The sequence below is a fragment of the Amblyomma maculatum genome, chromosome 10 (assembly GCF_055883805.1).
Source record: "Amblyomma maculatum isolate TAMU_Amacu chromosome 10, ASM5588380v1, whole genome shotgun sequence".
In the NCBI taxonomy this organism is placed as follows: Eukaryota; Metazoa; Arthropoda; class Arachnida; order Ixodida; family Ixodidae; genus Amblyomma; species Amblyomma maculatum.
This window is the reverse complement of record NC_139353.1, coordinates 165,748,690-165,765,168: the sequence shown is the minus strand read 5'-3', so window position 1 is coordinate 165,765,168 and position 16,479 is coordinate 165,748,690. Positions and strand designations below refer to the sequence as shown.

At 46.6% G+C, this 16,479-nt stretch overlaps 1 protein-coding gene across 3 annotated transcripts in view; it reads right to left on the bottom strand.

Annotated features, from left to right (window-relative positions):
• LOC146177853 (G patch domain-containing protein 2-like) overlaps window positions 1-16,479 on the bottom strand; it is a 123,060-nt gene that overhangs the window by 41,831 nt on the left and 64,750 nt on the right. For 2 of the 3 annotated variants that reach the window (XM_084580614.1, XM_084580615.1), the window contains exons 8-10: window positions 8,964-9,065; window positions 5,814-5,878; window positions 5,374-5,474 (exon numbers count right to left, since the gene is read on the bottom strand). In XM_084580614.1, the coding sequence (XP_084436740.1) occupies window positions 5,374-5,474; window positions 5,814-5,878; window positions 8,964-9,065 (268 nt within the window). The remainder of the gene's footprint in view (window positions 1-5,373; window positions 5,475-5,813; window positions 5,879-8,963; window positions 9,066-16,479) is intronic. The other variant, XM_084580616.1, reaches the window with a different exon arrangement.

Genomic DNA, 16,479 nt, shown 5'->3' with positions numbered 1-16,479 from the left:
CGCCGTATGGAAATAAAACGATCCACGCGAAATTTTATTATATTTTTAAACCGCTGCCATAAATGCTCCACGGATTCCTGCTCGAGGGCTAACTCAAATCCACTAAAAGAAATTGCTAAGTAATCCAATATAGATGTGTCGTCCGCCCGTGTGTAATCTTTCATTAGCACCTGAGGGGAAGGCTCTGTGCAAGCGCTTTTGTTAACAGATACATTCAGGAAAATCATCTTATGATCTGATAAGCCATCCATGACAATCAGTTCGCAATTGCCAACTTTATTTGAAACAAATACAAGATCAAGTAAAGACTGAGAATGAAGTGTCACTCTAGTATTTTCGTGGACAATTTGTCTGAAGTTATACAAAAATGAAATTTCTAACATTTTTTCTGCACTCGAAGTCTCTATGTGTCCAGGTGACATCCCAGTCAATGTGCAGGAGGTTAAAATCACCAGCCATTATCAACCGTGCATCGGCGTGTGAATGCGTGGATAGAAACAGTCTCAAGTCATAGAGAAAATCAGGGGGGGGGGTGTGTTAAAATACGTGGTGTCCTCAAAGTGTATTCTGCACCAGACCGATTCTGCTTGAGAGATGATACTATACGATGGCCATGCCTCCACCGCGAGTATCTCTGTCCCATCTAAATATGGTGTATCCTGGAGGAATAATACAATCATTAGGTGTGGTGAAAGTAAGCCACGTTTCAGTAATTTGAATGATATGTGGGCTTTCTTGGAGTACGAGATTTTCAAGTTCGGTAGATTTATTAGCTATGCTTCGCGCATTCACCAGAATGCAGCCTAGTTATGCTTGCACTGTTTCAGTTCCTTGCTTCTATAGTGGATTATGTGAAATGGCGCTTTCATGTGAAGCCTCCGCCATCACCTCAATGTGGTGTTTTTTAAAATGGCCTTTATCACCTTCTTCCTGATAAAGGGAACACTCGCTTCTACTGTGGCCCCAGGTGTAGATTTTCCCGTTTACCTTGCGCTTGTCGTGAATTAAAGAAACCTTAGCGCCAGTATCCCGTTATGCGGCAGCACTTTTCCACAAGCTTTTCCACAATGACACAAACAGCTTGATCAGCCCCCAACCCCGAGTACAGCCTTGTCAAAAGTTTGGAGCCCACTACGCAGGGCTGCAAAGTGGCTGCTGGGTTGACTGGTGGCGCTCCCATTAACCAAGTGTGCTTGCTCTCCGGGTAAAGACATTGAGTGTTCCAGCCTCTCTTTTTCTTAAGCAGGCAAGGGAGCCACGCTGGTTTTGCAAAAGTAAGTGTGGCATTACACGCTGATGCTTCCTTCGCAGTAGCTCTGAATGAGGGTGCTTGCATCCAGCCAAAGTGCACTGGGCACTCCAAAACCAGTGCACGCTGCACAAGCAACACAGCTGCTGCAGCTGCTCAAATATCAGTTACCCAAACCGTTTTTCTCTACAGCGGTCAAGCTGAAGAGAAATTAACACCATTCTCACATATTCAGCTCGGGAAAATATGGTCTCAAGTGGGCTTTATGCTTGGCAACATGGGACACCCAGGAATTTTCAATGCAGATGCCTTACAGTCAAATCTCGGTATAACGACTCTTGTGGAACAATGTGGGATTCAAGTTTCCCATCATTGCCTTTTGCTTGGCTGGCACCTGCTTCCCGGCGTGTTCTTGTCTTTATCTTTCCCCTGCCTCATCTCGGGCAGTGGAGAAGTCCATAGACAACTTGTCACTGTCGTTCAGCCATAGTTCTGCCCCGGTACCCAATGGTCTTGCTCAACAGTGCCTTTAATGAAAACACGGCACAGCTTGGGCTGCCACGCTTGTGCAATGATCCAACCGGGTTGTGGAGAGACCCCTCCAAGCCATCACAAGGTGTGTACGCTACTGCTTATGTCTGCTGACCCTTGTCCGTGCAGACCAGTGGGTACTTGAGTTCGCCCATTCAGGGTCGTACCTTACTGTGTAGCTTAAGCCTGTCGATTGGGGTCCAGGGATTACCAACAGGCGTACCTTGCATTAGGTGCCCACTATCTTTCAAAAGAGGCCCTTTGGCCACCACAGCATGCCACTGATGCTTGCGGTATGCATTCCTCCTCACTTCGTGAGTGCAGCGGAGACTTGCTCCTCGCGCACTTCCGGGATGCATTGACCGAGTGTGCGTGTGCATTGCTGAAGGACGGTGTTCAATAAACATCTCCTTTGCGAACTTGGAAGCTTGTCTGATTACAGCTAAGCATTTTCATCCCTGCAGGGTAGAGCGCGTGCTGCGATGTTTCAATGCATGCGTGGCAACAGCTGATCGGGGCCTCAGCTCATGCAACACTCGAACCTGTGATGGTTGGTGGCCAGCGCCAAGTTAGAAACCAGAACTGCCAAACATCTTCGTTATTAAATCGAAACCATGTTTCGCCGTCACCAGCAATTTGATCTTCATTTGACCACAGATGTTCTGTAGCCTTGGCAAACACATCACATGACTCGCCTCGCCAAGCTCCACCACCACCACGTGCACTAACCACCACCAGCTTGGCGCATGTGCTCTCTGCAGCTGGGTCGCCGGCCAATCCCATGACTCGCCGTGCGCCTGGCTAAGAGGAGCACCCGCTTGCCTCGTGAGTGCGTGCTTAGCCATGTATGAGAGCGAGGCGGGGCCGTCTTCTCTGAAGGTTGCGTGGGAGTGGGAGTCTAAGCTGTCATTGGCAAGCGGCGTCTAACCACCCGCGGATATCGGCCGGCAAGTTGCTTTACTAGGGAGGGCCTGGAATGCCAAGCGTGCAAAGCTATCGTCGGAGACTGAGGACAGGCGAGCCGTTCAATTGGCAAGTCAAGACTGCCGCCAACTACTTTACTGATCACCGATTAATCTCCGCAGCCATGAAGCCAAACAATGTGAAGCAACAATAAATGTCATGCTAGCACAACTAGATGTTTGTGTCAAATCACATGTGGCTAACGATGTGAGTCTACACAAGCCTAATAACAGTCATGTCAAGCCATCGACCTAGGTGTGGCTGTCATACCTTGCTTAGCGATGAGTGTGTACCTAAACAGGGTGTCTAGTAAACCACCAGTTTCAAAATCCATAATTTTTCCCATTTTCCCTGATTATTTCACTCCAAAATTCTTGACGAGTGAAGAGGCACAAGTAAGACATGATGTTGGGCTAGTCGGTTCATGGTTATAAAAAAACAGAACTGCGCGAAGGCAACGGGACAAGAAGGCACAAATACACACACACAAAGCGCAGAGGCACAAAAATGTAGCTGCTGCAGACAATGAGCTCAGACGAATATGTCCCAACAAAAAGCCATTTATTAATCATATTCTGGAATTTACAACAGTGAGAAGGCTATTATTAGTGTTAATGACTGTTAAGAATGTCAAAGGATTACTAAAAATTAGGAAGTGCACTGATGCCAGCCTCAGAGCACACGAGCCGCCTACCCTGCAAATAGCCGAGCTAACTGAATCGAACATGGCTGCGCGCACGCGCTTGGCAGCACAGCTCGCTGATCACTTTTGCACTAATGAAACACAAACAAGCGCTGACTATCAACTGAGGTTTAATGAACACAGCACTTGTTTGTATTCCATTCTCCGTATAGTCCTGTGTTGATGCGCTGTGAGTGAAATGAATAGGTACCAACTGGCCCAAATTTCCGCTTTACTCAAAGCTAAATCAAAGGTTAACCATGTGAAACCAAGACTTGACTAGGCTAAATGAAAATGTTCTCATTTGGGTTTATTCTCAGATGCAAAATCCATCGTGCAGGTGTTCATCAAATAAAATTACTGAGATGCAAATGGTTTCTGGCAGTTCTTAGGACCCATTCGATGAATCGAGCTTTCAGTTAATTCATACATTGTTTTCACGTCCCTTGAAAGAAAAATCAATTACAGTTTACTGCAGCATTCAGCAGCAATATGACAGCTACAGTTTCATGCATCCCTAATAATAAGTTGTGCAATAAAATTTATGCTAGATTTTTCAGTAGGTTATAACTTCTGTGCAATTTCAGTTCAATTCTGTTTGCCAATATACATACTATGTCAATTCTGAAAAATTAAACAATATGAACAATGTTTGCTATATTTAAATCTTCCATTCTTATTTCACTGTTACGGTATTTCCTCCTATATTCGTATTCGATACATTATTGAAAATTTCAATATCTGCACACCCTTAAGACATGGGCCCAACAGGCTCAAAGCATTTCTTATCCTTCCAGCACCTAAAAAGCCAGGTTCTATACCAATGAGGCATAAAAGCATTAAAAAAGTTTGGTTCCCAGAAAAACTGTCCATAATGTGGGTTGTCCATATTAGCCAGGCATGACTGTACAGTTGTTGACAATTTTTTCGGATTCAGCAGGAACCGGGAAATGGTCCGAATAATCAAACAGTCTGAAGAACTTGAAAAAAAAATCACTTTTCTGCAAAAAACCAGCTTTACAAATCACGAACTTCGCCGCTCCTTATGTTTAATTTATATGTTGATAATAGGGAGTTATAACATAGCACGATCTGCTACTGTGATTCGCTTCCGCGTGCTGCCCATGCACACGCGCCAGCACGATCCGATATGGCGGGCTTAGCCTCCAGTGTGGGACTGGTGCCAGTGTAGGCGTAGTGTGCGCTGTCAGGAAGCACGCAACTTGCTCGGTCACCGCATGTGCAGTGGTGCCCCGCAGAAGAGAATCGTGTTAGGCTGTAGCCCCTATAGCCCTCCAGTCAGATATCTCGGCCAGTCATGCTTCTGTAATGTCCATGCGCCCCGCCGGGGTGGTGCAGTGGTAAGACGCCCGACTACTGTGCCGGAGTACCCAGGTTCGAACCCGACCTCGGCGGCTGCGTTTCGATGGAGGCGAAACGAAGAGGCGTCCGTGTGCTGTGCGATGTCAGCGCACGTTAGATCCCCAGGTGGTCGAAATTACTCCGTCGCCCTCCACTACGGCTCCTCTTTCTCTCTTTCCACTTTCACTCCCACCTTCCTCCCTTCCCTTGCGGCGCAGTTGAGGTGTCCACAGAGAACAAGTGAGACAGTTACCGCGCCTTTCCCTTCCTATAAATCAATCTGACATGTCAATGCTACTTGATGACATACTGTAATGCGCAGGTCATGGTCATGCCGCAAATGAATGCACGCGCCGCGGGAAGCAATAACATGGTTAACAATAGTGGCAAAGATCGCGAGATGGAACTCACGGGAAAAAAATGAAAGAAACGAGAGCCTATGTGACTGCACTGCCGAAACATCGCACAAGTCTGAATTATTGGAGTCCGAAAAATCCGTCGGCTACTGTATTTCCTTTCTTTAGGAAAACAATTGATCTTTGAGATGGCTGCTGAAGATTGATGGTGAGGGGCATGACAAACCTACCCTGGATGATGGGCCCTGCAGGTGGTGTTCGACGCCTCCGTTTGACCTCTGCTAGGCAGGTGCGCGATGTCCGCTCACCCAGGACGGACCCGGGCCAGCCCCTGGTTAGAGAATAATAAGGGAACACACGGCCAAGGGAGGGGACTGCATGATCACCCTATTCTGGGCCACTGAACTGGACCAAAAATATAGTCTTTATAGACAAGAAAACAAAAAAGAAATGAAACATGAGCCCACTGCACAAACATCACGACACGGCACAGATCCCCGGGTATAGGATCACGGAGTCCTTGTCGACCTTGGCATCATGGGTTTTTTCAATTAGGCAGCGGGAAAATTGTTAGTCGATTTTCTAGACAATAAGTGCCCGAACACAGCAAGAGCGACTACCAGGAACGAAAACTGGATGCAGCTGTCCTTAGTGTTAACAGGTGACTTACTCAGCTTTGGACAGGAACTCCACTGACCGCTGTGACGAAGTTGTGGGCAGTGAAATGGACATCATCTGCAGGGGACAAGGACATTTCTGCACATCACATATTTTGCCCTGACCAGCAAGGCAGCATCACAGATACTATGCAGGATGAGTTTGACACAGGCAATAGGAACACCAAGACACACGTTTTTCATTAGAAGAGAAAACTGTTCTACACAATATTCTACAATGAAATATAGATTATTACTGTTAAAGCCAAATAAATGTGTGCACTGAGTGGGTTCATTCAGGCTGGTTGGTGGCCATGTTCTCCACCTTTCTCACCAAAGTGCTGTCACCAGTGGCTACTTTGTGTTGAATTAAGGTGGCGGGAAAAACATCCGCGCAAAAAATTTTCGCCACTGTATAATGATTGGACTAAGAGTCAGGTGTAGTGGGCACATGCCTCCCACTTGGCAGGAATGACTGCTCACTGTTACTGGTCCTTGCAACAGTACTGAATAAATGAGTGACTTGACGTTACATGAAGAGAGTGGTAGTCATGAATGTGTATGTAGTTACAAGTGGTACCATAGCCTCCTTTATACTCTGTGCCTGTCAACGCGCCACGCGAACAATAGAGCGGCGCCGTTGATTAAAGTTGCGCGGCCCTGCCGCTCCCCTCGCTGAGGGCGCCACTGATGTAGGGGTCGAGGCGCACGGGTTGCACGGGTACGAACGTTGGCGCGGGGCGGGAGCGCTGTTATTCGCTAGCGGGATAACTGTTCCTAAGCATGAGTCGTGCATATTCAGCATATTTACTTGTAAGGCCGACATCCACTAAGCATAACAAGTGATCATGATACTTGTTAAGCAATAACACCAACGCTATATGACATTTTATGTCAGGTAGTTTCAAGAAATTGCGCATGGCTCGAAAAACTGCATGACTGCTCCGCTAGCACCAATGGTAATAGAAAAATTACAATGCTAGTCTACGCTGCAATAAAACAAAATTTATGAAGAAAGGCACCAGCATTTATTTACACATTTCACAACAGCAATTGTGCTACAAGAGTACCATGTAGAAGTGGTGTGATGAATAGCTGCCACAAGTAGGGAAAAATGTTCACGGTGATTGCTGTCACTGATAGCACTTCAGAAGCCAGCTTGATTTACAGATGACTGGAACAACTTCATTGCAGTATGCCATTGAGATCTGTAAGAACAATTTTGGTATCAGCTGTTACTTTCAATGATTCAGAGCGTCATACAAACGTCTTTTTTTTTTAACTTGAAAAACAAGGAAAGATAAATATATGCATAGCATCTTTCTGTTTCGATCACTAAAAATGATTGTCACAATAGGCAAAGCTCATGTTTATATTTTTTCACAAAATTGCGCAGTTAAAATACTGCGCTGGGGCACATGTAACATACCACACAGACGAGCTAACCAGGGAGGAAGTTAGCATCGCAGTCCAGAAAATACACGTGCAGATTTAATATTACTATTACCTTACTGACGTGTAATAAACACACTTCTGGTGCTGTCATTATTTCTCACAGGCCTTAATGCGGTTGAGTGCGAGTTTTGCGGTTTCCGATGCTAGAAAGGGACAGAGATTCAGTTGACAAGGAAAACTAATATAGGCTTTGCAAGATTTGGTTTAACTCACTTTAAAGTAGTCATCTTCACAATAGGTAAACCTTGTGTTCCTATTTTATCACAAAAATTCGCAATTAGCGTATACTGCAAAAAAAAAAAAAAAAAAGCTTCGCAGGAGCACATCTAACACACTACGTAGACGGGCTAGGCAGGGAAGCAATTAGCATTGCAGTCCAGAAAGCACAGGTGCGCATCTAACATTACTAGTGCAGTATTGACGCTTAATAAACACAGTGTTTGGTGCTGTCGCTATTTTTTGCAAGCCTCAAAGCAGCTGCATACTAAGCAGCGATTGCAAAGCAAAGCTGGCACTTACCAGTTGGTGGAATGCTGTATTCCTGCAGCACTCGAAGGCAGAGAAAACTAGAAGCATGACCTTGCACACTGCAGAACAGTCCATGAGACAGCGCGATAGTGGCAGCGCGTGGCTATCCGGACCGCTTTGCAACACGGCGCACCCGGCACTCGTCTGGCGAAGGTGACCCTATGTCGCTGTCGCCATCTCTCGGCAGCCAGCGGCGTAACTTGTCAACGGAGGAGGAGCGGCGGCGACGGCCGCGGAGCGCGGTTTTGCCAGGCACAGAGTATGTAAAGGAGGCTATGGTGGTACATAAATGTCCTGTCATGCCTAGTCACATCATGCGAGTCATTATAGTTTAGTCATGAGTCAGTCAGATCTGATTCCACTGTGCACGACTATAAAGTCCATGACTTGTGTAAGTCAATCAGTTATGACCACAACTAGTGTCTAGTGACGACTCTCAAAAGTGCTGAGTCATGGCACTAAAAAAAAAATGCGTCTCGACACTTTAGGAGCTAGTAAAGAGCAGCCAACACACTGCATTCCTCCAATGGCCACTCTCAAAGTTCTTTTCTTGCCCTCTGTGGCCCAACATCAGGCAGTATTTAGACTGGCCACTCTCAAAGTTTTTTTTTTTTTTTTTGTCCTCTGTGGCCCTACATCAGGCAGTATTTAGACTCAAACGAAATTCAGAAATGATCAATGAAGTACCAACGAAGCCAGAGATGTGCACCCAGGCTTCAACCCTCTCTGATATAAAGTTACGAAGTGCTTGAGATTGAGCTAGTTGGAACATCTTTTCACAAATGCTGCGCTGCTTAGTTTTACACGGACAAAGGAACTGGACAAACGCTGAGGTTAAGCGCAATCTACCAACTGAAGTTTTATTTCTTAGAAAAGGAAAAAGGAAACACAAGCACACGGTGTAATCTGAGGATTGTGAATACCCATAAATCAAAACAGTGCACTGTAACAGCAAGAACTAAGGAATGAAACCAAGAAAATGTGAAAAATAAACACCTTATCTAAGCCCGGGATAAAATCGCACTCAACCCCCCCGCGCATCTAACAGACACGCGCGGGTGACCTCATGCAAGTCTTTTGTCTCTTCTCAAAATATCTATTTCCCGGCGGGAAAGAGCTACGGAAGGAGCGCTAACATAATCGCCTTCTTTGACAGAAACCATCCGAAAGGCCTCAATTACCTTATGCTTTTTCTTTTCCGTTGCCCGCGCCAAAATAACCGTGTTTTGGAAATATGGGCTGCACTCGTGTTTCAGGCAATGGTTCGCCAAGTTTTCTGCACCCTGCAGGGAACGACATTTCGGCAGGGAACGACATTGATATCATTTACAAGCCAGGCAGTTTTCACCTCTGTTGTCAAGGTGTCCTGAAGCGGGAAGACCACAAGCCATTCAGGTTCACAGCAGTAAACTGCATTGCACCACAACACAATGACATGCCACGTAGTGGCATACGTGGCTTTCTGATCCACACATGCATCCTTTGTTTACTAATGTGCCATACAACCTACACGAACAATACCACTGCTGAGCAGGTTGTGTGCTGTTCTGAAGCATGCTGTTTTGCTGTGCGCTGTGTGTCCCGACGACTACCCAGTTCATGTTTTTCTGCAAGTAGGAGATGTAAATAAACTGAAAATGAATAACGAAAGTATCATAAATGTACAGAATGTTGGGTAGAAGCAACTAGTGCTGTAAACCATCGGAGCATCAAATGAGAATTGAGGGCAAGTCTCTGCTTGAGTTGCATTTTCAATTGTGGCACCACAAAAAGATGGACTGGATCACCATGCATTTTCAAAAATGCAGTCACATCAGGAACTGATGCAAGGATGTGACAAAGATGCTATTGTTGATAAGTGGGATGTCAGAAGACTTCTTGGTGACAGCAGCACGATCAGCATCTCAATGTCATCACACTAGCTGTGGCTGCAGTTCGGACCAACAAAGCCAAAAGAAGCCAAGATCGTCTGGAATAAGCGCTGACTAAACATTTCCCCAAAGCTTGTAGTTTACTTGAAGATGAGCTAGTTCAGTAATGCATACACGACTTATCAGCGGAGTTCCTGCATGTGGTGATTGTGGAACAGTTCACTCACAAATTTTACACATTAAAGTCGAACCCGGATATATCGAACTCAAAGGGAATCGCGAAATAGTTCGGTATATTGATAATTCAATATGTAGAAATCGGCTTGAGATGCCCATTTGCGATCGTGAAAAATAATACCATATTTGTCGCGTAATCAGCCCACTCGCATAATAAACCCATCCTCCAAGAATTTGAAAAAAAAAAATAAATTACAGCCGATTTGCGAAGTTAATCAAATGAGAAGTAGGTGCGTAGCACTGCTTATCCCTGCTATACCTTTCCATCGCTTGCAGTCGCATAGCCCGTTGTCCTGGAGTTTTTACTGCACGTTTGTTCCTCTTTGCTTCGGCGTCCGCTTCAGGACGACGCTCCGTGTCTTGGGCAGTTTCCTGAGCACGCTCTGCACGTTTCCTCTCCTCATTCTTTGTGCTTCTAGATTTTTGCACCGTTTAGCTGCAATATCTGAATCAGTACACTCACGATCCTGCTGCCTTCGTAACCGTTGTACTTCAACACGTCGAAAACAGCAAACCTGCGCCGCAGTGCCAGATGGCCCGGCTTTATCCATTGCGACGCGAAGCGAACACGCGGCACAGCCGCGTCCTCAGCTTTCCTTACACCATCTTCAGGAATGAGCGAAAACAGGCACAATGTACCCCTTTACATTGCATTGCTCTGCAGCCGAAAGGTCTGGGGTGGGATCATAGGGGGAAAGAAAGAGAGGGAAACACGCTTGAAGGCGAGCGCCATTTAAAGGAGCACCGTAACGTCTGCCAGACCGCTAATTTCAGCCGGCCTCTAGGTTCTTTACACTTTTCCGATGGCCCAAGGTCCAATCATAACGGCGAAATCGTGGTGCCTAATAATTTATTCCATTTCAATAATCAGTGTTTTGGCAGCAATGTGAGTGACACTTGACGGCAAAGTTCGTTAACGGATATGACGTTTCCTTCTCGCCTGGGATTTGTTGAGCACGCACATTAGATTTTACAATCGAGTGTTCTTCCAAGTTACTGCGCAGAAAACAAATAAAATTTGTTTTAGTACCGCGCGTGTTCTTGAAGTGCTTGTAAAAATAGCTCCACTCCCGCAGGCTCCTCAAATCCCAAGGCAGATGACAACATTCGGATCACGGTGGAAGAAAGAGAGGTGCTCCGACGGCGCTGCGAGGAGCGGCCACTTAGTGTGACTTTTACGCATGACATGGCCGCCAGGGGCAGCACCGGTACTGGGGGCCTGTCTCCTCGCTCGTTTCGCTGGCGTTTCTATGGGCGCGCATAGGACGGGCGCTTGATTTTTGCACATAGAGGCGTTTGCATCTCTTGAAACAATTTGTTTTTTGGTTGCAGGTATGTACCTTTATATGTCTGCCCATTTTCTAGGTTATTATTCGACTCAGGGCCGCATGAATGATTTCTTAACTGATATGCCGCTTTGCGGTTTACGACAAACACGAGCAATACAATATTTCCTGAAACCACTCCTGTGAGCGGCGTGTAAAAAGCATCCAAAGGAGTGCAAAATGACTATGTGAACCTTCACAGCTGCCAACATGTGCAAAGTTTCAAGTACTGTTGCGATAAAAAAAAAAAAAAAACAAACACAGTTTCGTTCGCGCACTCCGCTGTTTGAATTTCTTGTCTCCTTTCTTTTTTCCAGTTGATAATAAAAGCGCTCTAGTGTCCTGATTTATTGCATTGCGGACAATCGTAGAATGCTTTTGCTGCAACCCAAATGTAAACATGACACAAGAAATTGAAACAGCTGAACCCGTAAGCGCGCCTTACTCGCATTTCTTTTTATTACCACGTACACGTGCCTGTCATGCATTACAGCACAAGTAGGATGCTGTAGGGCGATTCCATGTAAGATGAAACAAAGGATGGTCGGTCGACCTTATAAATTGATTTTAAAATTTGATATACTGTTGCCCGCTGACTGGAAAGAAGATATCTGCAATTGGTTTTGCTGCTAATTCTTTTTTTTCCGGGGCATAGGAAATTAATAATAACGAAGGAGTGGAGTGGCACGTTTATGTTCTCTGTTGTGTTCGACAACTTTGGTTATTGATTACAGAAAGTATAATAAAGTTAGGTAGTGAAAATGGTCTCACTAAATATATGCATGCTTTTTGTTTGTATTCAGATAATTTTGTTTTTCTGGAGGGAGGAAGTGTAGATTTTTTTTATTTGCATGAACAATAAAGGAGAGGTTGGTGCCGCATATCGGTTCTTCTTTCCACCGGGTCTGTTTTTATAAAATTTCTTAAAGTATAATAATTGGTTCACAGGAAGGGGAAGGCGTAAGCATCTGTCACAAATGTTCCTTGGACACCTGACCCGCGCCTCAAGGGAAGGGAGGAAGGTGGGAGCGAAAGCGGAAAGAGAGAAAGGGGTGCCGTAGTGGAAGGCTAAGGAGTAATATCGATCACCCATGTATATTAACATGCACCGACATCGCACAGTACACGGACGCCTCTTCTTTTCGCCTCAATTGAAACGCAGCTGCCGGCGGTCGGGATCGAACTCGGGTACTCCGGCACAGTAGTCGGGCATCTTAACCACTGCACCACCGCGGCGGGGCGAAATCAGCCCAGGAAATGAAATTTTGCCTATCTTGCAGGCCTTTGTCTGAAAACAAAGTTTGTGGTACAGCTGCATTACTTCCACACTATGTTCTCAGCATATTTATCTACCAAACTGCGAAAGCTTATATTTATATAAAGTTTCAATACAGACGTACGTGCGGTTTCAAGAAAACAGCGAACAATGAAAATTTCCGAAGACAATTATTTTTTATATTTCTTAAACTTTGTCCATCTATTCTCTTTTACACCAGCTTACAAATTCATTGAAAACATATTGTATAATTGCGTTGCACTAGTAATTACGGCCACTCCAATGACGCCCTTGCGCAAGTTTCAGCACAAGACGCAGGTTTAAAGATTCTACGACATTTGTGAATCGCACACTATTCTTCAACTGTGGCATAATATTGTATTCAGTCATTTATGTCTAGAGATTGCAAATTAGCTGGCAGACACCATTGTGAATGGTTAGGAAATTTGTACGCGTGATGTTCCTGATGCGCTTGTGGCATCGGGAAGTACAGAGATGTTTTTCGAATTTTAGTTTCACCAAAACACGGTTTGCACAATAATACGATAAAGCTCAATGAGCAAGCAACCTATTCCAAATATTAAAAGTGAAATGAAGAAATTGTGATGGTCATAGAGAACTGCCTCATTAAAGCAATGTTTCTTGGCTGCAATCGTTGATTTTAATCATTCGGCGACGCACATTACCTTAATTCCTGTGCACAGTTCCTTTGTTTCTTTCATGCAGTCTAGGCTATGCGTGCGAGCATGAAGTGTGAACCGCAGATCTAACGCGCGGCAAAAGACCCACTCTGACAGTGTGGTGGCCGTCGTCTGAAATAGGCACGCGCATCCGGCTACAAATAGCCTTGTTTTTATTGTGTTCGATACTTCGCTTTGCCACAGGAACGACCTGTTCATTCTGATACCATCTGGCGCAGCGCAGTTCTCATGTAACAACGGTTGTTGCGTCCACGAGGATGAAGCGGGCGCTCAAACCTCCCCGACAGCGCTTTGATCTTGCTTCCTTCACCACCGTGTTATCGGCGTCTGGTTGCGGTGCGCCCATGCATTGAACAGCTGCCCAAGAGGCATTGCACCGGCGGCATGATGTCACGAAGCTGCTCTTTAATTGGCCAGACGTGGCAACAAACCGCTTGAAGCGCGCCCGGTCCGTGCTCGGGAGCGGCAAGCGCAGCGTGTCTGCTCGAGCAGACGACACGTCTCTGTTTGCTCGGAAATGGAGTAATTTGTTTAGTTAGCATTACGAAAGTTTGTACCTACTCAGAAGTCGGGGTGTAAATATCGAAAAAGAAATATCTAAGGGCTGGGGCCTTTTAATGCTGATTTAAGTGGGAAATTATCAGCGCGCGCGCCGGTGCTCCATAGGCACGCTAGCAGAACCGGCGGAGAGGATGGCCCCCAAAACATGTGCTGCCCCTGGCGGCTGCCCTCTCTTCCGGTAACACTAAGCAGCCGCGCGCCTGCTGCAGCACAGTCGCGTCGTCGGAGCACCTCTCTTTCTTCCACCGTGATTCGGATCTCGGAGGCCGGCAAAATCGCTAGAGAGCCCAAAATCACATAGCTGATCGTTTCTGCTGACGCTCCACAGATGGCGCAAATGTCGAGATCCCTCGTGAGGCACGCTCGCCATAGCCGAGTCCGCAGCACTCCAGCCCACTGCTCAGGGAGTAGATGACAACATTCTTAGATAGAGAACGTTGGTGGATGACCTCCTTGCTGGCCCTGTATATGTACATGGTAGGCTTCGCCATAGCTCCTGTATGCCACTCCTTCTCCGTCCTTGCACTCGTTCTCGAACTTTCGCACAAGTAGTGCTCGAGTGATCCGCGCAGCACTAGCGATGGGCGCCGGCGGAACACTAAAATGGCATTCCGGCGAGTTCCGTAATACAGTCGAGTCAACATATAACGATACCGGTTTCAACAATATATCGGTTACAACAATGAAAACCTGCTGTACCATCCACTTCTGTATGTTTTCTATAGTAAAATAACCCGCTTACTACAATGCCCCCTTGCAACATTATCGGTTATAACAATGAAGTCTCGCTCCTGAGTTATCGTGCCAAAAGGTAGTTGAATGCGAAATCCTTGAAAAGAAAAAAAAAGAAAGAAATCCCAGCTGCTGCACTCTCCTTGTCACGCGCTCATAAAATAGAACCTGTTTTCTGGCCTTCTCCGCATTGTAAGCCCGCGCGCCTTTCTCCCGCTGCCCTTCCACCCCTCGGAACACAAATGGACTGCGCCCATAGCTCTGAGCTGCACCACCCTCCAAAACACAAATGGATTTCGCCATCGCGCCGACAGCGCTAATCTGCTGATCTGCTCACTCCCCCACTCGCCCCTTATTATGCGCAGTTATGCAAACGGATTTGGTTATTTGTGCAAGATGATTGCGTCGAAGTCGTTCATGGCCACGCGGTTTCTTCGTCTTGTTTGAATCGCCGCCGAAACATAAGATGGCTGAACCATCCGCTGATTATGACAACGTTGCCGGTGAAAAGAAAGCGCACGGCACGGCTATCGATTTGGAGACGACAAGTGCAGTATCGCGAAGGAGTACGCACTATCGCAACCGACGGTGTTGACGATCATCCGCTCCTCTGACTCAGTTGACAGTGGGCGCAAACGCGTTCGACAAGGCGCCTGATGACGACAGTGACGGCGACGACAGCGACGAAGATGCGGTAGGGCAGGCTGCCTTAACATTGTTCTCGCAAGAGGCCCTGCAGTTGATTCAGTCCCTCTGGGGCTTTGTTTTTGCAAGGAACCTTCCGCTGCACTACGTGGTGTACCTAGATGCCATGGAGAAGGATGTCGACACGCTTCGCGTGAGGCAAGCAAGGTTAACGGACCTGGGAGTTTTCTCGTGCAAGCCAGTGAGATGTACGTGGTGAGATGCTTGCGGCGATTTCACCCCAGGGGCCTGCGTGCTCAAATCTCCTCAGCTTTTAAATAAAAGTTTCGTCTTTCTCTTTCTCTTCACCCCAGCGTTACTTCGGGATTTCTCAAGCTGAGGGGCAGACGCGGCAACCTTCTCGTATTTTTTACAAGACCCCTTTCGGGGCCACCAAAACGATGTCTCGGTGGAGCTCGCATGTCACTTGCCGTCAGTGACCCCTCTCTGCAGTTGTTATGCTTTTTTTCGTGCAAACCGTTTATTACAATTATCGGTTATAACAATGAAAATTTTGTGGCACTTGAATATCGTTATAAGTGGACTCGACTGTAATGACGAAATCGTCAGCATAAACAAAGGCTGGAATGCGAAACCCGACACCTATGCAGTCATGAAACACACATGATTGCTGTTACCATGGTAACAACGCTGCCAAAGAGCGTGGCTACAGGTGGAGTTGGACAGGCAACCATGGTGAACAGCTTCCGCCCCAGTTGGGCGCTGGGTGAGCTAAATAGGAGAGGGGCTCCCTCTCACACCAGTTCCGAAGCGCAGTTTTTTTTTCTTGTATTTTGAATTTTATAAACCAAATAACTCTCGTTTTTTGTAATTCTTTCTGAATTGACATCGGCATGGTGCAAAGAACCTAGAGGTTGGCTGGAATTAGCGGCCTGACGAACTTCACTGTGCCCCTTTAAGGTTTGGAGGTGAGCACAAGCTTCTTCACAGTGCATTGAGCAGCTCGAAGCCAAGATCTAGGGAGCACCGCGCGTGAACGTCTCCTGTCCATGAAGGCTGAGGAATGACTGATGCGAGGGGAGTAATGCCGAAGTTGAGGATGCGCGAGCGACACACGACTGCTCACTCCGGAGTAACACACGCTTGTGCAACGCTGCCCAGTGACGGCCGCCACGCCCACAACAGACATGCCCCTCTCTCAGTCTTACTCTCACTAGGTGCATCTATGTGGCCGCTCCGCACCCTCAGTGTTAAGTCACTTGATGTGATTGTTGCCACTTTCCCTTTCTCCTCTTCAAGTTCATGGAGACGGATGGACAGAGAGAGAGAGAGAGAGCAGCTCCTGCTGC